Source organism: Hylobates moloch, unplaced genomic scaffold (assembly GCF_009828535.3).
Source record: "Hylobates moloch isolate HMO894 unplaced genomic scaffold, HMol_V3 SCAFFOLD_24, whole genome shotgun sequence".
NCBI lineage: Eukaryota > Metazoa > Chordata > Mammalia > Primates > Hylobatidae > Hylobates > Hylobates moloch.
The window spans coordinates 16909583-16931982 of record NW_026652299.1 but is presented as its reverse complement, the minus strand read 5'-3'; the positions used below and the strand labels follow the sequence as shown (position 1 = coordinate 16931982).

Here is a 22400-nt window from a genome sequence, read left to right as displayed (position 1 = left end):
AACACTAGAAGATCCTCTCCAATCTGACCCCAGGACTACCTTTTCAACCTCCCTCCCAATACCACAGCCCAAGGTGTTAGGTCAGCTCCCTCCCCAAGGCCCCCAGAGCACCTGTGCATCAGTCACAGTGCGTCTCACACACGATGATGTGGCCCTTCAATTCCTTGCCTACCCCAGCCTTAACCTCCCAAGACTCTGCTCCACATGGGCCGGAACTGTCCTTCTCTTTTATTTTCTCTGACCTAGTAAGGCTTGTCATAGATGGGACTCCATGAAAGCGTGAAGAAGGAATAATGATATGATGCAGTATGATATGATATGATAAAGTCAATAGTTATTTGAGTCATACTTACCTATGTTTTCAGTTGGTGGCTTTCCACAGTTTTTATGCATGATCCCCAGGTGGAAATCTATTTTACATTATGACTCAGTACAAACATTTATATACATTAAACGGGAAGAAAAACTGTTATGAAACCATTACTTAATACACGCGAGACATTCTAATTTATTCTATTCCTTTCCATTCCTTTACTCTCTGATGTTTTCCAAGAAGCAGACCCTGAGATAAGGATTCAGATGCAAGTAGTTTGCTTTGGAGGTGATCCCAGGAAACACCAGTAGAATGAGGAAGTGAGACAGGGAAAATAGGGCAGCCAGTGAAAGGTTTGTATTCCAGAGCAAAATGTGTGCCTCATCTCTGCGTTATCCTGACCGAGGGGTGCGGTACGGTGTGTTCAGTGTATTTATATACAACTCCCTCAATTATCTGTTAAGGGTTGTTGGGCCGAGGGGATGCAGGGAGCTAATTTCTTAGTACTTCTGACCCACTAGGATGGCTTGATCAAAGCAGGTTCCAGGGGAAAGCCCTCAGCCAGTGAAATGCAGGCACTGGCTGATGGAGGTGGGCTGGCATGCACAGAAGTGTCAAAGCGAAGGGATATGAGCGGGACACCAACAGCATCTGCTACATACATGATTTCCTGTTTTAAAATGTTTGAGTCCCTACCCACTAAACTGATATCACAATCTACTCATGGATTGCAACCCACAGTTTGAAAAGCAGTGTGTTTCCTAAAGAGTGTCCTTAGGGGCGATGTACTCCTGGTAGCCTGTGAAATGATTTTAGGTGGTACATGAACAATATTTTTTCATGTTAATCTTCATTTTAAAAATTCAAGCTGCATTAGGGGAAAAGATAAAACCAGCACTGCTGAGATAACAGAATTTTCTTCTTGTATAAATATATTGAAGGAAAAATGTAAGTGAATTTAATTGTAAATACTAAATAGGCGATACATGGGTATGGGGAAAATGGGAAGGCAATACTTGCTTGAAAGGTGGAGCTCAGGATCTTCTGTGCTAAGCATCACCCGTGATTGCAGCCTGGTCTTTGCTCTTTGACTCTAACTGTGCGTCTCCCCACTGCAGAGGTTCGGCTATGGAGGCTGGGTGCAGCTCCAACACCACAGCAAGGTGAGTTTCTTCCAAAGCATGAACATCAGTAGGACTCAGGGACAGCTGAGCCATGGGATACCTCACTGCAGGCTGGGCCTCCAGGGAACCCCATTCTTCTGCCCATGTATTAGCTTTATTGTAGGCAAGGGAACAGCACTGAGATTTCTCAGAATAATTGGGAAAAATGGAGGTGACTTCAAAGAGTAGTATTTAGGAAGATAAAATTGGAATTTGAGAACCCATTAAAAAGTCTCTCTCTTACTCCTCCCCCACCCCATCAACCAATTTTAGCATTTATTGCCCTGCCTCGAGGAAGTGACCTAGTGCTCTCTACAAGTTATTGCAGTATATTAAAGCTGACCAAATAAATGGGACAGTTAGGTTTGAGCACAAGCTGGAAAAATTAAACATTGGAGACAAAGGGGAGAAGACAGTGTTATTAAGGGTTGAGTTTGGTAAGAGGAAAAGGCAAAAAGAAGAAGGCTGTGGGCAAAGCCCTCTAGAAATAATGAGGCCCAAGAGTGAGCTGGGAGTCTAGATCTGCCCAGGGCATGGGTCTGACTTCATTTTCAGAGGTATCATGTGTCTTCTCCGAGTTCAGAGGGAATATTCTTGAGCTTCCAGCTGGCATACAGACATGACTAATGCAGGCTCTGGAGGACTTGTGGTCTGGAAATCCAGTTAATGTGCAGAGCTAACCCCATGCAGCACGGAAAGGTTAGGACTCCCTTTACATCAGGTGCTAAGGGGCAGAGATTTGGGCACCAAGGATCAGAGAAGGCCTTCTGGAGGAAATGATGCCCATCCCACATCTTAAAGCAGGCGGGGAGGCTTGCCCAGAGAATAAGGAAACCATGTTCTAGGAAAAGAAGAAAGGGAACAAAGGCATGAAATATTAAACATATGTGAGCTCAGAATTCAAGCACTCAGCTATGGATGGTACCAGCATTCCTCAACTGTGGCCCCACAACCAGCAGATTCACCATCACCTGGGAACTTGGGAGAAATCCAAATTCTCAGACCTTACCCCAGTCTTACCAAATCAGAACTCTAGAGGTAGGGCAAGCAACCTGTTTTAACAAGCATCTGGTGATTCTGATGCTTAGTCAAGAGTTTTTTAAATTATTAATATTTTTAAGGACAGGGTCTCGTTCTATTGCCCAGCTGGGGTGCAGTGATGCAATCACAGCTCACTTGCAGCCTCCAACTCCCAGGCTTAAGTGATCCTCTCACCTCAGCTTCCCAAGTAGCTGAGACTACAGGTGCACATCACCATGCCCAACTAATTATTTTATTTTATTTTATAGACAGGGGGTCTCACTATGTTGCCCAGGCTGACCTCAAACTCCTGGCCTCAAGTAGTCCTCCCACTTCAGCCTCCCAAAGTAGCATATTCAAGTTTGAGAACCACTGGCTCTCATACATTCATTCACTAACTTATTGCTTTTTATTGAAACTTATTTTGTGTCAGGCCCACCAACCTAGACACTGAGAATATGCTGGTGAAAAAGACAGACATAGTCCTGGCTCTGTTAGTGCTCAGATTCTAGGGGTCACAAGTCAACATAATCAATTCAGAGAATGGAATATAAAGCAGCGATGTGATAGAGAGCAAGAGGCTAGCTGGTCAGTGACCTGGCAAAGGCTTTGAGGATGAGAAGGGAATACTTGGAAAAGTGTTCCTGGCTAGGGGAACAGCAGTTGCAAAGGCCACCAAGTGATAAAGAGTTGATGTGTTCAAGGAACAGAAAGGAAGGCAATGTGGCTGAAATGCAGTGAAAGGGGAAGATAGTAGGAAATGGGCTGGCAAGGCAGGCAGAGGCCCGGCCACATGTGGACTTGCAGGGCATGCTAAAGAGTCTAGATTGCATTCTCAGAACAATGCAAATTCTTCGGAGGGTCTTAGTGGTTTTAAAAGACCACTTTGGTTGCTCTGTGAGAAAACATAGAAGCAGACAAGAGTAGGGAGAGCGAAGAAGAGGCAAAAAGATGGAGAGGAAGCCAGAAACCTCATCAGACAGGGCCATGAAGGATTTAGGGGTTAGGCCCTGAAATGAGCTTAGGGCTTTGAACTTGATCCTGAAGACAGTGGGGAACCACTAAAGAGCTTTTTGGGGTTTTATATATATATATATATGAAGTATATATATATATATATATAAAGTATATATATAGTATATATATATAAAGCATATATATATACTATATATATTATATATATATATAGTATATATATATATTTATATATACTTTAACTTCTGGGATCCATGTGCAGAACGTGCAGATTTGTTACGTAGTTATACAAGTGCCATGGTGGTTCACTACACCCATCAACCCGTCATCTACATTAGGTATTTCTCCTAATGCTATCCCTCACCTAGCCCCTCATCCCCAGACAGGCCACAGTGTGTGATGTTTCCCTCCCTGTGTCCATATGTTCTCATTGTTCAACTCCCACTTATGAGTGAGAACATGCAGTGTTTGGTTTTCTGTTCCTGTGTTAGTTGCTGAGAATGATGGTTTCCAGCTTCATCCATGTCCCTGCAAAGGACATGAACTTATCCTTTTTTATGGCTGTATAGTATTCCATGGTGCATATGTACCACATTTTCTTTTTTTCTTTTTCTTTTTCCTTTTTTTTTTGAGATGGAGTTTCACTCTTGTTGCACAGGCTGGAGTGCAATGCGTGATCCTGGCTCACCGCAACCTCTGCTGCCCGGGTTCAAGCGATTCTCCTGCCTCAGGCTCCTGAGTAGCTGGGATTACAGGCATGCACCACCATGCCCAGCTAATTTTGTATTTTTAGTAGAGACAGGGTTTCTCCATGTTGGTCAGGCGGGTCTCGAACTCCCAACCTCAGGTGATCCGCCCACCTCGGCCTTCCAAAGTGCTGGGATTACAGGTGTGAGCCATTGTGCCCAGCCAGCCACATTTTCTTTATCCAGTCTATCATCTATGGGCATTTGGATTGGTTCCAAGTCTTTGCTATTGTGAATAGTGCTGCAGTAAACATATGTACGCATGTGTCTTTATAGTAGAATGATTTGTAATCCTTTGGGTATATACCCAGTAATGAGATTGCTGGGTCAAATAGTATTTCTGGTTCTAGATCCTGGAGGAATTGCCACACTGTCTTCCACAATGGTTGAAACTAACTTACACTCCCAAAAAACTGTATAAAAGCGTTCCTATTTCTCCACATCCTCTCCAGCATCTGTTGTTTCCTGACTTTTTAATGATCGCCATTCTAACTGGTGTGAGATGGTATCTCATTGTGGTTTTGATTTGCATTTCTCTAATGACCAGTGATGATGAGCTTTTTTTCATGTTTGTTGGGCGCATAAATGTCTTCTTTTGAGAAGTGTCTGTTCATATCCTTCGCCCACTTTTTGATGGGGTTGTTTTTTTTCTTGTAAATTTGTTTAAGTTCCTTAGCCCTTTGTCAGATGGATAGATTGCAAAACCTTCCTCCCATTCTGTGGGTTGCCTGTTCACTCTGATGATAGTTTATTTTGCTGTGCAGAAGCTCTTTAGTTTAATTAGATACCAGTTGTCAATTTTGGCTTTTGTTGCCATTGCTTCTGGTGTTTTAGTCATGAAATCTTTGCCCATGCCTATGTCCTGAAGGGTACTGCTTAGGTTTTCAATAGTTTTAAACATCACTGTCTCTGAGGCAGCTCATCCTCACCTACTTCAGTGTGTCCACTAAGTGCCAATTCAATCACTGCTTCACTTCTCCCATTCAAAATGCTAGTTCCTAGACCAGGATCTGATGCTCTAAGCTGGTCTCAAGACTCTCCGAGGGAAAGTATGATATGAATGGAGCTGACGGCAAAGCAGCTAGGAAACTCCAGCTGCAGGGACAGGCAGCTGTGATTTTTTTTTCTCTTACTCCATGTCCCTGTCTTCAGTTTGTCCTTCGATAGTGGATTTGAATGGCCTTCATTTCATTTTGTTTTAATATCAAGAAATTTCATAAACTTAGTAGCCAAATCTCCAAAAGAAAACAAAAAGGAAATATTTTCCAGTCACATCTACTGACTTATTTCCAGCAAAATCTGATACAATGGTAATCAAATAGGATAAAAGAGTAACACACTCCCTCTCTCTCAAAAACAAAACAAAGCAAACCAAAACAGACTCAGTCTGTATTTTTCATAATTACAGTTCTCAGGGATTCGAGTCCATAGAAAACAATATGCAAATTTAAACAATTATGCAAATTAGGCCGGGAGCAATGAGAAAATCCAGGATTTGGGATTTGAAAACAATTCTTACTCTCCTATGTTCCTTTAGTGAAGAAACGTGTTCTGCCCCCAGGATTGACTTACCCTGGAGATTCCTGTTCTCTCAAAGTTCTTTCCAAAACATTTCTCTGGTTTGCTCCATTTCTCTTCTTAACTCTTGGTTTTTCAGTGTTCCCCAAACAAATTGAGGGGTAGTTGTCTGTCATGGCAAAGCCTTGCTCAGAACTGAAAAACATTATTTGTCTTTTGATTGAATATTTATAAAAGTATAAGTAGCAGGCCAGTCCTTGGTTTGTATGACAACCTGCCAGGATCTGCATGCCGTGGGGGCAGAATTGTGCCCTGATGGCAAAGACACCTGGGAGCATTTTAAAGCCTCCAACCCAGGAGAGTAGACACGGGCCCATTTCAAAGCCATAAGTCAACAGCATCTAGAAACACACACTGAGTTCATCCCAGGGCCTTGGGAACACACACACACACACACACACACAAACACACGTGAACATTTACATCACACTTTGAGCATTTTTACACACATAATCCTGTCGGACTCCTCACTGTTATCGACCATATTTGTGTCCCCCTCCCCCCAAAATTCATATGTCGAAGTACTAACCCCCTTAAAAAATGAAAGAATTGCAAAACAAAATAGTAGAATGCACTGCTTATGGCAAGAGTAAATATTGTTTCATGAATCTTCTGTCTCAGTTTGTGTCTGTACAAATAGATATATATGGGTATTCTGAATGACAATGCAAAATAGATTTTTTTTTTTTTTTGAGATGGAGTTTTGCTCTTGTTGCCCAGGACGGAGTGCAATGGCGCCATCTTGGCTCACTGCAACCTCCATCTCCCAGGTTCAAGCGATTCTCCTGCCTCAGCCTCCCAAGTAGCTGGGATTACAGGCGTGTGCCACCACGCCCAGCTAATTTTGTATTTTTAGTAGAGACAGGGTTTCACTATGTCGGTCAGGCTGGTCTCTAACTCCTGACCTCAAGTGATCCACCTGCTTCGGCCCCCCAGAGTGCTAGGATTATAGGCATAAGCCAACATTGCTGGCCAAAAAATAGATTTCTTAATGTGGGGTCACAGCCAAAACTGGCTGAAAGCCATTGATCTTGTCCAATACCTTCAGATGTTTTTAAGAATAATTTATTATTATTATAATATAAGTAATATTTGACTAAATGCTCCTTTTTAGATTCAAGCCATTAGAGATAAAGCTACAGTTCTCTTGGGCCAGCATTCCCTGTTCTCAAAAGTTCTTCCTTTCTTTAAAATAATTTCAACTTTTATTTTAAGCTCAGAGGATACATGTGCAGGTTTGTTACCTGGGTATATCGACTGGCGCTGAGGCTTAGGGGTATGATTGAACCCGCCACCCAGTTAGTGAGCATAGTAACCATTGGAAATGATCAGTTTCTCAGGCCTTGTCTCCTCCCTCCCGGCCCCCTCTGGTAGTCCCCAGTGTCTATTGTTGCCATCCTTATATCCATGTAAACCCAATGTTTAGCTTCTATTTCTAAGTGAGAACATGCAGTATTTGGTTTTCTGTTCTTGTGTTAATTTGATTAGGATAATGGCCTCCAGGTGCATCTGTGTTGCTGCAAGGATATGATTTCATTATTTTTTATGGCTGCATGGTATTCCATGGTGTATATGGAATATCCATGGAATATTATATTTTCTTTATCTAGTTCATTGTTATGGGCACCTAGGTTGATTCCATGTCTTTGCTATTGTGAATAGTGCTGTAATGAACATACAGGTTCATGTGTCTTTTTGGTAGGATAATTTATTTTCCTCTGGATATATACCCAGTAATAGGATCGCTAGGTTGAATGGCAATTTTGTTTTAGGTTCTTTGAGAAATCTCCGAACTGCTTTCCACAGTCAGATACTCCACTAATTTACATTCCTACCAACAGTGTAGAAGCATTCCCTTTTCTCTTTTTTTTTAAAAGGAGTCTCACTCTGTCGCCCAGGCTGGAGTGCAGTGGTGTGATCTCGACTCACTGCACCTCCACCTACCAGGTTGAAGCAATTCTCCTGCCTCAGGCTCCTGAGTAGCTGGGACTACAGGCTCCTGGCACCATACCCGGCTAATTTTTGTATTTTTATAGAGACGGGGTTTCACCATGTTGGCCAGAATGGTCTCAAAATCCTAACCTCAGGTTATCCACCTGCCTTGGCCTCCCAAAGTGCTAGGATTACAGGAGTGAGCCACCACGCCTGGCCCACAATCCCTTTTCTCCACAGCCTCACCAGCATCTGTTATTTTCTGACTTTTTAATAATGGCCATTCTGATTGGTGTGAGATGGTATCTCATTGTGGTTTTGATTTGCATTTCTCTGATGATCAGTGATGTGGAGCATTTTTTCATGTTTGTTGGTCATTTGTATATCTTCTCAAAATTAATTCCTATTAACAGTTTGGTGGGTATTTTTCCAGAACTTCTCCTATGGTTTTACTTAAATAGGAATGCACCTTTGGAAATGACAGAGTATTATTAGTATGTTATACATATGGTTTTTAAAGCTAGATGAATCAGGTTCCAAATGGAAAACAAATGGCACACTTAAATTAGACTACTTTGAAAAGAGTTCATAAAGAGACTATTTATAAAGGTATAAACATGAGGAAGTAACAGAGGTAAGCAGGGGTTAGTTAGATCATGCAAGGCCTTACAGGCCAGGTTAAGGAGTCTGGATTTCACCTTCAGGAAAACAGGAATCCACTCAAGAGTTTTAAGTGGGGCAGTGGCAAGATCTGAGATGGGGATTTGTAAGTTTACTCTGATCACTTTGTGGAGACTAGGTTGAAAGGGAGTCAGAATGGAAGCAGGGAGATGGGGCAGGAGTCTGAGCAATCATTCAGGGAGAGAGGATGAGAGTGTGGAACAATGAGCAGTGGAGGTGGAGAGAAGTGGACCAGCCATTGTAGGCAATATTCTGGAGAGAGAATCAATGATATTAGGAAATGGATTGGATGGTGGCCTATCAGGCAGAGGGAAGCAAAAAAATGATGTAGTCTCCGGGCAATAAGCAAAGTAATGTAGGCTTGAAGGATAGAAGCCACCAACCCAGGAGGAAAAGCAGGCCAGGGACCGAAAGAAAAACAGGCTGAGCAAATCGAGTTTGGGTTGGTTGAAGTAGGGCCTCCCGGGGTAGCTGTCCTTCAGAACCTGGGGATGTGGGAGCTGCAGTGACTACAGAGGTTGCTTCCTGATGACAAGGTCTGGGCCATTTCTGCCAACTCTGCACCTCGAGCCCAACCAGCATGGCAGCTGGTGTGGTCTGGAGGGATTGCTCGAGTGGGCACTAGGGGGATGGGGAGGAGAATGGAAATCTGATGGTGAAAGACTGAGTTTAAAAATACATTTCTGGCTGGGCATGGTGCCTCATGCCTAATCCCAGCACTTTGGGAGGCTGAGGAGGGCAGATTACTTGAGGTCAGGAGTTCGAGACCAGCCTGGGCATCATGGTGAAACCCCGTCTCTACTAAAAATACAAAAATTAGCCGGGTGTGGTGGCACGTGCCTGTAATCTCAGCAACTCAGGAGGCTGAGGTGGGAGAATCACTTGAACCCAGGAGGCGGAGATTGCAGTGAGCCGAGATCGCACCACTGCACTCCAGCCTGGGCAACAGAGCGAGACTCCATCTCAATTTAAAAAAAAAAAAAAAAAAGGAAAGACAAGAAAATACATTTCTGATGATACATGCAGTATCAGATATTTGAAATACCAGCCATATTTTTGCAGATAGTATTAGAATTAGAACTTAAAAGTCAGAAGTTCACAGGTTAGGTTCCCTAGGAATCAGACTCCAGGATGAAGTTCTGGCTTTAAAAATATAAGAGGTGTATTTAAAGTGTGTTATCTGGATAGTAATAGTTGCATGGAGGAATTCTTTAAAAAAAAAAACACTTGATTTTCTTTTGAGAGTTTAGGAAAAAATGGGATTGGGCTCTGGTTGTCTAAATTAAAGCAGCTTACTCCCATTACTTGGTTATTAGTTTAGTTTAAGATCTTGGTTAATGCTGAAGTCAATTTTTTTTTTTTTTTTTTTTGAGACGGAGTCTCGCTCTGTCGCCCTGGCTGGAGTGCAGTGGCGCCATCTCCGCTCACTGCAAGCTCCGCCTCCCGAGTTCATGCCATTCTCCTGCCTCAGCCTCCCGTGTAGCTGGGACTACAGGCGCCCGCCAACACGCCCGGCTAATTTTTTTGTCTTTTTAGTAGAGACAGGGTTTCACCGTGTTAGCCAGAATGGTCTCGATCTCCTGACCTCGTGATCCACCTGCCTCGGCCTCCCAAAGTGCTGGGATTACAGGCATGAGCCACCGCACCCAGCCAATACTGAGATCAATGTTAAAAAACAGGACCCGGGCCGGGCGCAGTGGCTCACGCCTGTAATCCCAGCACTTTGGGAGGCCGAGGCGGGCGGATCACGAGGTCAGGAGATCGAGACCACAGTGAAACCCCGTCTCTACCAAAAATACAAAAAATTAGCCGGGCGTGGTGGCAGGCGCCTGTGGTCCCAGCTACTTGGGAGGCTGAGGCAGGAGAATGGCGTGAACCCGGGAGGCGGAGCTTGCAGTGAGCCAAGACTGCGCCACTCCAGCCAGGGCGACAGAGCAAGACTCAGTCTCAAAAACAAACAAACAAACAAAAAACAAAAACAAAAAAACAGGACCCAAGAAATCCCTGTTTCCTCCTCCAGCAGCAAGTGCTGACAGGCACATCCACAGCCTTGCCTGAATGTAAAGCGACAGAGATCAGGGATTGATTCCTTACAATGGCTGTCAGCTCTAAAAATTCCGGCCGAAAAAAAAAAAACAATGAGAACTGGGGGCTTATTATAGGGGCACAGCTGCTCTGCAGTGATTTTTACTCAGAAGAGTTCTACCGACTTGCTACCGTTCATTTTTCTTACCATGGATCTAGCATGAAGAATGTGAAGGAGCGAAGTTTGGTGAGTCTGCTTCTCCTGCCATGTAATGAGAGGCACTCCCAGCCCCTAAAAGATCAAACTCTTTAGGAAATTATAGTAATTAACTTTAGCCTACTACATAGACACCAATCACCAAATATTAGCCTTGTGAGATGGAAAGTGGCTTCATAAACTGCGGCTCTATACCAACTAAGCATACAGCCTTGGACAAGTCACTGCACCTCGTGGACTTATTGCTAAAATGCAAGGGCTGAACTAAATAATCTATTGCAGCTTTAAGATACTCTGCTTTGTTTGAAATCAAAACTTACTCAGGCATCTCCCACAGAAACCCAATTTCCTCCCTTGCAGTTGATCATACACGGTAAAATCTGGCTGTTATTTATCGAGCATGCTCTCTGGCCTGGTGCTAAGTTCTTTACATTCTGTGATTGAATCTTCTTTATCACTCAGTGTTCTTAATTGCAAACAACAAAATTCACTCTAGTTAGTTTAATTAGAAAAGCAGCTCCCAGAGTTCCTGTGAGGGCCAGAGATCAAGCTGTGAGGGCTGTGCTAACATGATCAATGCCCACATTCACCTGGTGAGCTGCTCCAGCAAGGATGCAAGTGTTGCCACTCCCAGTCATGGACAGTATGCTCATGCAAATGCTGCCGAGGCTGGAGACTAGAAGCTTTGCCTCTGCTGCTCCAGTCATGTTCAACATCTTAGACAACACCCCTGTCTACAGGTGGACTCTGCATAGTCCCTACTTCCTCACACTGCTCACTTCCAGGTCAAAGTTATATGCACAGGCAGGTGCATATAATTGGCAAAGCCCAGAGCACATGCCAGTGCCCCATTACAAGGCAGACTGGGAAAGCATATTTTGGATTCTACCTCAAGAAAGTAGAATTTATAATTGTGAACATTTCTTCACACATAGGATGTGTTCCAAGGATGTTGGATGGCCACAAGCATGACAAGTATAATGATCCACATTTTACAAATAGAAAAAGTGAGGCTTAAACTCAGAGGGCCCATAACTTCACTAGTCAGCGCTGCTAGTAAGTAATTTAATGGGATTTAAACCCAGAGCTGTCTGAATGCAAAGACCGTGCTCTTTGGCACTCTGCTATACTGGGTATTTTATATTGATTAAGCTTTCCCGGCAAGGAGCAAAAATAAATAAAACCTCCAATTTGCCAAATCAAAGTTTGTTTCTCAACTTTTTTTTTTTTCACCATCACCCCTCTCCTCTCCCTTCTTCACCAAATGAAAAGACATGTGTTCCTATATCCTATTTGTGCAATCATTATCAGTCAGGACTCTTGGTTGCAGGCAACAGAAACCAACAATCATTAGTGTAAGAAGAAAAGAAATTTGTTGAACTATTTTAAACCCCTCAAGAAATTACAAAGTATCTGTGGAATCAAGCTCAGAAAACTTGCAGAAACTCAGGGAATTCCCATGATTGAAGCCACAGCCAAGGCAACACCACAGGAACAGTCTGGCAAGGAGGCTGCTGCCCCAGATGGATACTGCCCCCAGCACCACTGCCAATAGCCACTGTACATGGCCACTGCTGGAATCACTGGCAGGATAAATTCAACTCTTCCTGGTTTTTTGCATCACTTAATGCAAAACCAAGCACTGATTGGCCAAGCTTAAGGCGTGAAGAGCAAGTATTTGGCCTTCTGCAGAGGGAGGCTAGGCCCTGCCTCCATCAAGACTCCTGCAGGAGATTCCTCAACCTAGGAAGTGGTTCAGATGCTGGCATGGTCAACAGAGGATCAGAGCTGAAGCACATCAATCTTGGTGTCCTGATGTCAGAGATCCAACTCTGCTAGTGTGTGGACACCTGTCACAATTACACAAGTCAGCTTGCTCACTGACCTGTTCCCCATCCCTGAGAAATAAAATGTGGATCTGAGGTCTTCCTCATATATGTGCAAAATGAACAGGCTACGGCACTTAAAGGTGAAAAGTGTCCAGCCTTCTTCGTGCAGGAGATGGGGAAGGTCTTGTCTATGGAGAAGAAGGATGAAGGCTTGGATGCAACTCATGATCAAGCCAAGAGGAGGAGGAGGAGGGCAGAGGACTCCACCAAGCAGAGCTCAAAGCCTTTGATCATCACACACCCACTTGGACATTCTATGGGGCCCAAAGGTAACCTTGAGGCCCTGAAGCACCACCAAAGGTGGTGTGCCCTCAAAGCAGAGGAACACTATCTAGCCCCTAATTCGTTATACAACATTAATATCAAATAATCATAATAACTAACACTTATGTATCAGATACTCCACTAAGCACTTTATATTGGATTATCTTATTTCGTGCTGACATGATCCCTTTAATGTAAGTCACATTAATTTTTTAAGGTAAGTCATTATCATCCCTATTTTAAAGATAAACAAACTGAAGCTCGAAGATATTGTTTAACTTGCTCAAGTCCACATAGTAAGTGGCAGAACAAGAATTTGAATTCAGGTAATTTTATTTCCAGGGCCTGCCCTAGTTCTTCCCCTTCTTTAGGAATCACAAACTAGAGGCCCAACATAGATGCCACTGCCATGTTCTGCACAACCATTTAGTTTGGCCCCCTGCTCTGAGTATTAAAAAGTTGTGTATTCCATAATGGCTGTACCAGTTACCAAATAAGAGCATACAAGGGTTCCCTTTTCTCCGCATCCTTATCAACACTTACTATCTTTTGTCTTTTTGATAACAGCCATCCTAACAAGTATGAGATGGTATCTCATTTCTCAATGATTAGTGAACTTGAACATTTTTTCATATACCTGTTGGCCATTTGTATGTCTGTTTTGAGAAACGTCTTTTCAGGTCCTTTGCCCATTTTTTCACCCAGTTGTTTTCTTGCCATTGAGTTATTTGAGTTCCTTATATAGTTTGGATAGTAAGTCCTTATCAGATATATGGTTTACAAATATTTTCTCCTGTTCCATAAACTGTCTCTCTACTCTGTTGTTTCCCTTGCTGTGCAAAAGGTTTTTAGTTCCTCCAACTTTGTTCTGTTTGCTCCAAATTGCTTTGACTATTTGAGATCTTTTATGGTTTACATGAAATTTATGGGTTTTTTTTCTATTTCTGTAAAAATGTCATTGGAATTTTGGGAGGCATTTTATTAAATCTATGGATTGTTTTGGGTAGTATGGACATTTAAACAATATCAATTTTTCAATCCATGAACATGGGATGTTTTCCATTCGTCTGTGTCTTCTTTAATTTTTTTATCAACATATTATAGTTTTCAGATCTTTCACCTTTTTGGTTATTCATTCCTAAGTATTTTTAAATACTATTTTAAATAGGATTGCCTGAGGCTGAGAGTGGTTGCTCATGCCTGTAATCCCAGCACTTTGGGAGGCTGAGGCCGGTGGATCACGAGGTCAGAAGTTCAAGACCAGCCTGGCCAACATGGTGAAACCCTGCCTCTACTAAAAACACAAAAATTAGCCGGGCATGGTGGCACATGTCTGTAATCCCAGCTACTTGGGAGGCCAAGGCAGAAGAATCGCTTGAACCCAGGAGGCGGAGGCTGCAGTGAGCCGAGATCGTACCACTGCACTCTACTCCAGTCTGAGCAACAGAACAAGACTCTATCTCGAGAAATAAATAAGTAAATAATGGGATTGCCTGATATCTTTTGCAGATTGTTAGCATATAGAAATGCTATGGGCGGCCGGGCGCAGTGGCTCACGCTTGTAATCCCAGCACTTTGGGAGGCCGAGGTGGGCGGATCACGAGGTCAGGAGATAGAAACCACGGTGAAACTCCGTCTCTACTAAAAATACAAAAAAATTAGCTGGGCGTGGTGGCGGGCACGTGTAGTCCCAGCTACTCGGAGAGGCTGAGGCAAGAGAATGGCATGAACCCGGGAGGCGGAGCTTGCAGTGAGCCGAGATCGCCCCCCCGCACCCCAGCCTGGGAGAGAGAGCGCCACTCCGTCTCAAAAAAAAAAAAAAAAAAAAAAAGAAATGCTATGGGCTTTTATATATCAATTTTGTATTCTGCAACTTTACCCAATTTATTAGTTAACAGTTTTTTGTGGAATATTTAGGATTTTCTATATATAAAACCATGTTGTCTGCAAACAGAAACAATTTAACTTCTTTCATTCTGATTTAGGTGACTTTTATTTCTTTTTCTTGCTTCATTGCTCTGGCTAGAACTTCCTTTATGATGTTGAGTAGAAGTGGCAAAAGTGAGCCCCCTTGTCATGTTCCTGATCTTAGAGAAAAAGTTTTCAACTTTTCATCATTTTCACCATCGAGTATGATGTTAGCTGTGGGACTGCCATACATAGACTTTATTGCGTTGATAAACAATAAAGTTCACGTATGGCAATCCCACAGCTTTATTCCTTCTATACCTAATTTATTGAGGTTTTTTTAAGTCATAAAAGGATGTAGAAATTTGTCATGTTTTTTCTGTATCTATTGATATGATCATATGTTTTCCTGAAAAAAATTAAAAATGGAACTACTATATGATCCAGCAATTCTACTTCTGGCTATATATGCAGAGGAAATGAAACCAGTATATTGAAGAAGTATTTGTATTCCCATGTTCAATGTAGCATCATTCAAAATAGCTAAGATATGGAATCAATCTAAGTGTGCATCAGTGGATGAATGGATAAAGAAAATGTGGCATATATACATAATGGAATACCTTTATAAAAAGGAAATTCTGTCATTTACAACAACATGAATAACACTGAAGGACATTATGTTAAGTGAAATAAGCCAGACATAGAAAGACAAATACTGCATTTACATGTGGAATCTAAAAAAGTCTAACTCACAGAAGCATCAAGCAAAATGGTGGTTACCACAGGCTGAAGGGGTGGGGAGAGATTGAGAAGGTCAGAGGATATGAAATTTCAGTTAGACAGGAGGAATAAGTTCCTATCTATTGCACAATATGGTGACTATAGTTAATAAAAATGTATTGTATACTTGAAAATTGCTAAAAGAATATATTTTAAGTGTCATCACCTCAAAAAAAAATAAGTATGTGAAGTAATGGACATGTTAATTAGCTTGATTTGGCCATTCCACAATGCACACATATATCAAAAGATGTTGTACAGCATAAATATATGCAATTTTTATTTGTCATTTAAAATGTATAAAAATTATTGCAGTGTACCCAGGCAAGCATGATGCCTGGTGGAAGAAGTAGCTCAGTACCAAATTTTGTGCATGCTACCAGACTGACTTATTTGCCCACCTCCTCCCACAGGTGTTGACACTAGTGGGCCCTGCTCTGTTTGACAAATCACATACTCCCATTATCCATACATTGCTTCTCTATAAAATGAGAGGGTTGGACTAGGTGGTCTATCTCAAAGGTTCTTTTCAATTCTAAATGTCATAGAACTACCATTTTCCAGACGCTGGGCCATCCTCTTGTGTCTAGTAGCCAGGGGTTCAGATCAGCAAGGTGATCAGCCATTCTCAGTCATGCAGCCCAGAGAAACATAACCTCATCCTTGCTATCTCTGTGTCCAGCCACTGACACCCACAGAGCACACCCCTTCAACTCCAGGCCAAAGAAAAGCATGAGGAAAGAAAGCTGATTTTTGTTAAATTACTGATTTCTACTTCCACAAGGATTAAGTAAAAATCTTTTCAAATATTAGGGAAGAAATAGGTTCTAAAGCACATGAGGAAAGATTAGTCCAAGTGGGCTTAGGTTGCATTTTAGTAATGTGGATTTTCTGCCCCAGGGAGAAGCAAAGTTGTTGAAAGATGGGAAGGTCTTCAGAGTGGTGCGAGAGAATTGCTGGGATCCAGAAGTTCGTATTAGAGAAATGGACCAAAAAGGTACGACGAGAAATGCTACCAATGTTAGCATCTGATGTAAAAGCAATGTCTGCCCTTAAAGTTTGCTGACAACTATATGTAATGGTAACTTCTGACCCCCTTTTCTCTGCCAGGACAGGCTGTTCCAGCTTCACTGTGGGAGGGACAGGGCCTTCCACTACAATGCTTTTAGAGTGTGGATTCAAAATGTTTTATATGATTATACTCTGTTTTAAAATAGAATGCTATATCATGAAAAATATAAAAATGGCACTTTATTATTTTTAAAAATTAGTTCAAATGTATAGTATTTACTTATTATAAAATCAATTAAAATAGTAAAAATTGGAAATCACAATATTAAGAATGACAATTGCCTGCTTAGTAAGACTTAAGATCCAATTTCTTTCTGTAGTTTGTCTCGGTGCACCATACACAGAACATTCCCACTGACACATCAAGGTTGGAAATGGAAGCAGTTAAAAATAGTTAATTGTGTAATCTCAGAATACACTACAATAAAATCAATCCAGAAATTTGAAAGAAGAGAATTAGGAAGTGTTCGTTTCAAAGCTGAATTGCTAAAAAGCTCTAAGAACATCTTGCACTTTTGACCTTATATCTAAAAGTCAAACAAGTCCTCACAATTTAAAAGAATTTCAGAAAAGGCACAGTAACACTTTGGGAGACTGAGGCGGGTGAATCACCTGAAGTCAGGAGTTCGAGACCAGCCTGGCCAACATGGCAAAACCCTATTTCTACTAAACATACAAAAATTAGCTGGGCATGCTGGCACATTTCTTTTTAATTAAAAATATATTTAAATGGCATTTAAATTGAACTTTGCAGAAAACCTGCAGCACCTCTGTAGAGTACTCCACAGAATATAGCATATATCCCTCTGTTCTAAAAGTATATTGGAGTGGGAGGAGAGCTGGAGAAAGAACATGCTTCCCTGGCCTACAGCAAAGAGCAAGGTTTTGTAGTAAATGTGAAGATGCAGCAAGGACCTGACTTTTCAAGGAGAAAACTAGTGAGCATGAGACTTGAATGACTGGTGTCAGAAACCACTACTTATGGCTGCACGGTAAACGAAGTGTGTGTGCCATCTTTGGTTTTTGTTGTGTGTTTCATTCCCTGGCTGTCCTTGAGAGAACAGTCATGATGAACCCTGAGTATTTACTTTGTGCCAGGCACTATTCTAAGAACCTAACATGTATTAACTCATTTAATCCCTACGACAACCCTAGGAAGTAGGCCCTCTTGAAGACAAAAGATTCTTGGCATCCTGGATGCTGGAGTCAAACTCAGGGTCCCATTTGGATATTTCAGACCATGGGACTCCTTCTAGGATCACTTAGGAGCTGAATTAAAGGGGCAGGGGAGGTGGCTGAGAGACATGCTCTGTTGTGCATAACCTAAGACGGAAAGCCTGAAAAATTCTTGCTTAAATAAAATTTCACAGGAAGGAGGGTAGAAATAACTCTTCAGAAATAGGGTCAGTTAGTTTTCCTTGAATGATCTCATTTGTGTCCAATCTTTACTTACCTCCCTACAATCTGGGGCTGGGGGCTGAGGGGGGGTCTAGGGAGGGAGGGAGAGCAGGAGGAGTTTAGGGTGGAGGCTTGCTGCCACTTGGCCTTGGGAAAGGAAGGAGTGCCCAGCCTATTCTTCTCACCAGCTTTGCCCTTCTTTGTGTCCATGTCTAGGAGTAACAGTGCAAGCCCTTTCCACAGTTCCTGTCATGTTTAGCTACTGGGTGAGTGTGAAACCTCAAGCCATCTCCTTGGTGTTGAAGGTTCGTGTTGAGCTCCCAAAAAGTGAACAGATGCCTCAAGTCTGGACACCAGTACCACTAGCCACCCCAACAACTGTCCTCCCCTTTAGAGATCAGCAGGGTCCCCTCTCAGGCCTGTCTTCTTAGCCATGTCTTTGCTCCAGTATGGTAGCCAGTAGTCACATGTTGCTATGTGACTTGCATTATAGTTTCACTGTACAGTGGTACTAGACGAGCCTTAATCTCCACCAGAACTTACCTGTCTGGTGACTCATTCCTGCAATGCCTTGCCGGGGAACTGACAAGCTAATATCTTCTGAGACGAGAATGATTTTGAGGTAGGAATAATAATCATGACCTAATATATCATCTCTCCAAGGGAAAAACACAATTCAGAAGGGGAATCCTGAGGTGAGATGCCCTTTCCCAAGTGAATAAATCTCAAGCACTAAAAGTTTCAGGCATCATTTCTGGCCTATGGAGGAAAATTTTTGTATGTAGCCGGGAATGTGCTAAGTCCCTGCTCATCCAAGCAGATACTCACTCTCGTATTTAAGGAACAGTGGAAATATCACCTGTTCACACATACTTCCGTGATCTGTGTTCATAAATCCAGTATTAGTGAGTGACTCAGTCTTTGCCTGTTCCTGAGATTGCATTCACTACTTAAAAGTGCCCTGAGACCTCAAAATGCCTGAATTTATCAGATTGGCTACCACTCTGATTAGACAACTGAGGCTGCAGGAGAGGATCAGATTCCTGGCAGTGGGCAGTGGGGTGACAGAGGAAAGTAAACAGTGAAGAAGGGAGCATTAGCGAAACCAACAGCAAACTTCATCTGCCTCAGCATTTTGCCAAGGACAGCCCTGAATGTCACGGCCAACAAGAAGGACAGAGAGGAGGACAGGCAGGGGCAGGACAAGTCAGGGAGCCAGCCTGGCCGCCCTCAATGGGGCATGACAAGGAGGTGTCTTGATGGTGGCCTGGGGCCCTTGGCCAGGCCCGACCTCCTGGGAGGTAGGGGGGCATTAAGATCTTTCTGCAGTTGGCAGTGGCCCATGCTCATTCCATCTCTAGTGCTGGGATACCAGGCCCAGTAATTGTGTCCTTCCCTTCTGATTCTGGCCTCAATTTTTCCAAAGAATCAGCAATATACCTGCAGTTTTCTTTGCTTTACAAAGATTGGCTTCTCGGTCTTCTGTGGCCAGTGCCTTTCCCAATCTGTGCCTCTGTTTTCTGATGTGGTAAAGCCACTGAAAATGACAAATATTATAGCCACGAGGAGGCACTGTTCAGAGTGAATGTCTAAAAGAAGTAGGTTTTCAACAATGCGGTTTTCCCTTTCCTGTCTCCACCAGGCCAAACCTGAGGACACTTTAAACCTGTGCCAGCTTTTAAACAACGACCTTGCCACCACCGTTGCGAGCTACCCCAGGAGGTTTGTCGGTCTGGGGACGTTGCCCATGCAGGCCCCTGAGCTGGCGGTCAAGGAGATGGAGCGCTGCGTGAAAGAGCTGGGCTTTCCCGGGGTCCAAATTGGCACCCATGTCAACGAGTGGGACCTGAACGCGCAGGAGCTCTTTCCTGTCTATGCTGTGAGTAGCAGGGCTGCTCAGCCAACACCAGCCGCCCAGTGCCTGGGCCGGGGGCACCGCTGGATGCTGGCAGGGAGGAGGTGAAGCGTCACCCCACTGGGAGGGGAGAGCAGTGTCCACGACTTGTTTGATGTAGGTAGAAAGTGTGGAAATAGCCCCCGCAAAGGAGTGGGCCATTCCAAAGAGGAACTGGTGGAAGGGTTCCTAGGCCAGTGCTGAGTTAACACAGTGAAATCTCTTTTCCTTCCATCCCCCTTGCCCTCCTTTTAATCTTTCACTTGGAAGACAAAATACCCTATTTATAGCCACTGTGCAAAAGAATCGTGTTAATGACATACAAATATATATATATATTTCGGCCGGGCGCAGCAGCTCACACCTGTAATCCCAGCACTTCGGGAGGCGCACGTGGGCGGATCACTTGAGGCCAGGAGTTCAAGGCCAGCCTGACCAACGTAGCAAAACCCCATCTCTACTAAAAATACAAAAAAAATAGCCGGGCATAGTGCCATGCCCCTGTAATCCCAGCTACTTGGGAGGCTGAGGCATGAGAATATCTTCAACCCAGGAGACAGAGGTTGCAGTGAGCCAAGATTGTGCCACTGCACTCTAGTCTGGGTAAGAGAGCAAGACTCCATCTCAAAAAAAAAAAAAATCTGCTTTGGAAAAAAAATACTAAACATTTTTCAAAATTATGAAATAATTTGGAAGAAATTGTGGAAAATACAGAAAAGTATAAATATGATAACAAACATTACCCATAATCCAGCCTCCCAAAGATAAGTAGCCACTGTTACCATACATACTTTTTTGATATACATATATCTATATTTTAATGAACCTGAAATTCTGTTACACATGTGATTTTGTATGCTAATTAAAAATTTCCAACATAAGTGAAAGTTCTTTTAATGCATGATTTTTAAATAACTGCAGAATATTCCAATATATGGCTATGTTTTGATTTATTTAACCAATCTGTAATTAAGATATTTTTTAAGTCATATATTTTGAAAATGTACTTCAAAATACCTAATAAAAAATAATACCATGAAAATGTTAACATTTGATGAAACTAGGTGGTGGGTATATGGATGCTCATTGTGTTATTGTTTACACTTTCTATACTTAAAATATTTCATGATAAAATGTATGTTCAAAAATTCAGTGCCACTCATTTCTGAAATATCCAACTTCAAGTGTCCACAGTTCCACAGTCATCTCCATCAGTCTTCTTCTTCCTCCTCCACTTTCAACTCTTTCTATAACCAAACCTTCTCATCTCAGTACCAGGATTCATGATGCATAATTCTTTACTCAATTGCATTTTTTAATTTTTTATTTCCCTCCTAGAATTATAATAGTATTGCTTTCTATTATTTTCACTATAAATGCAAAATCTTTAATAATGACTTAAATAGATGTTTGTGGACTCAGCAGGCACTGTGACTACTGATCATTTACTCATTTAGTATTTACTGAGGTCTAACTACAGGCAAAAAATTTTCCATGTTTGTATCTATGGCGACTGCCCACCAGTCAGGAGATTGCCTGTTAAATTGCCTTTTAATGACTTGAAAGATTTAATGTTCCTCAATATACTGAACTCCCTGAAGCTTACTGGCTGCAGTGGTTTAGCTGATGCAGTGAATGTTTTCTAGAAACTTTAATGAGCTTTGAAAGAGGATTTATTTACTTATGCATCCAAGTTGTTTCAGCACAGTGTGATCGAGATTTCAGCTGCAAGTCATTGTAGCATTCATTGGATTTGGGTTTATTAATTACTAAGGGGCTTAGGATGCAACAGCAGCCGGTTGAGGTCCACATGGATATTTCATTTGTGTGACTAGCTCGACCCATCAATCATTCTAACTGGGCTGTTTTGAGGACACCCAGTCTCTGAGGGGATTCAGGAGCACATCCTGTCACCACGTGACTCACGATGTCCTGGGGGTGGCAGCATATTTGTTTGGTTAGCAAGGTTTGGCTGCCTCTCTGCTCTCTAGTTTGCGTCAATAATGTGCTGAAATGAATTATCATGAGCCAGGTTAGCTTTGTCATTTCAAGGTGATCCTGGTACTCCAAAGGTCTAACTGTCCCCTTTATCTCCTAGACCTCCCTTTTTAGTGAGTAAACCCAATCATACACGCTCAGGTCAGTTTTCAGTTGCAAAAACAACTTCGTTACTGGTATAAAGCAGACAGAATAGTAGTGCCAACTGCCAAGCTCCACCATCTATCAGCCACAAGGCCTGAGTAAGTTAGCGTCTATCTGCCTTAGTTTTCTTCTCCATAAAACGAGGGTAGTAAAAGTGTGCATCTCACAAAAAATTAAACTAGTTAATACTTATAAAATTCTTATAACAGCTTGGGCACATAATAAGTTCTCAGTCAATCTTAGTTATAATTGTGAGAGTATAACTTATTTTTCTATGCTCTACAAACCCCATATATAGAAGGGGATCAACAATATGTTAATTTGAATTGAACAGAAATGAGGGTGGGAGGAGGGTGAGGATCAAAAATCTACCTATTGGGTGCAATGGTTATTACCTGGGT

General features: G+C 42.4%; 1 protein-coding gene across 2 annotated transcripts in view; it reads left to right on the top strand.

Moving 5' to 3' along the window:
- ACMSD (aminocarboxymuconate semialdehyde decarboxylase) overlaps positions 1-22400 on the top strand; it is a 64042-nt gene that overhangs the window by 5196 nt on the left and 36446 nt on the right. Inside the window, exons 2-5 of one of the 2 annotated variants that reach the window (XM_032145904.2) lie at positions 1432-1476; positions 16395-16491; positions 18180-18229; positions 19606-19842. In XM_032145904.2, coding sequence (XP_032001795.1) covers positions 1432-1476; positions 16395-16491; positions 18180-18229; positions 19606-19842 — 429 coding nt within the window. Of the gene's footprint in view, positions 1-1431; positions 1477-16394; positions 16492-18179; positions 18230-19605; positions 19843-22400 lie in introns of those variants that run through there. The other variant, XM_058434381.1, reaches the window with a different exon arrangement.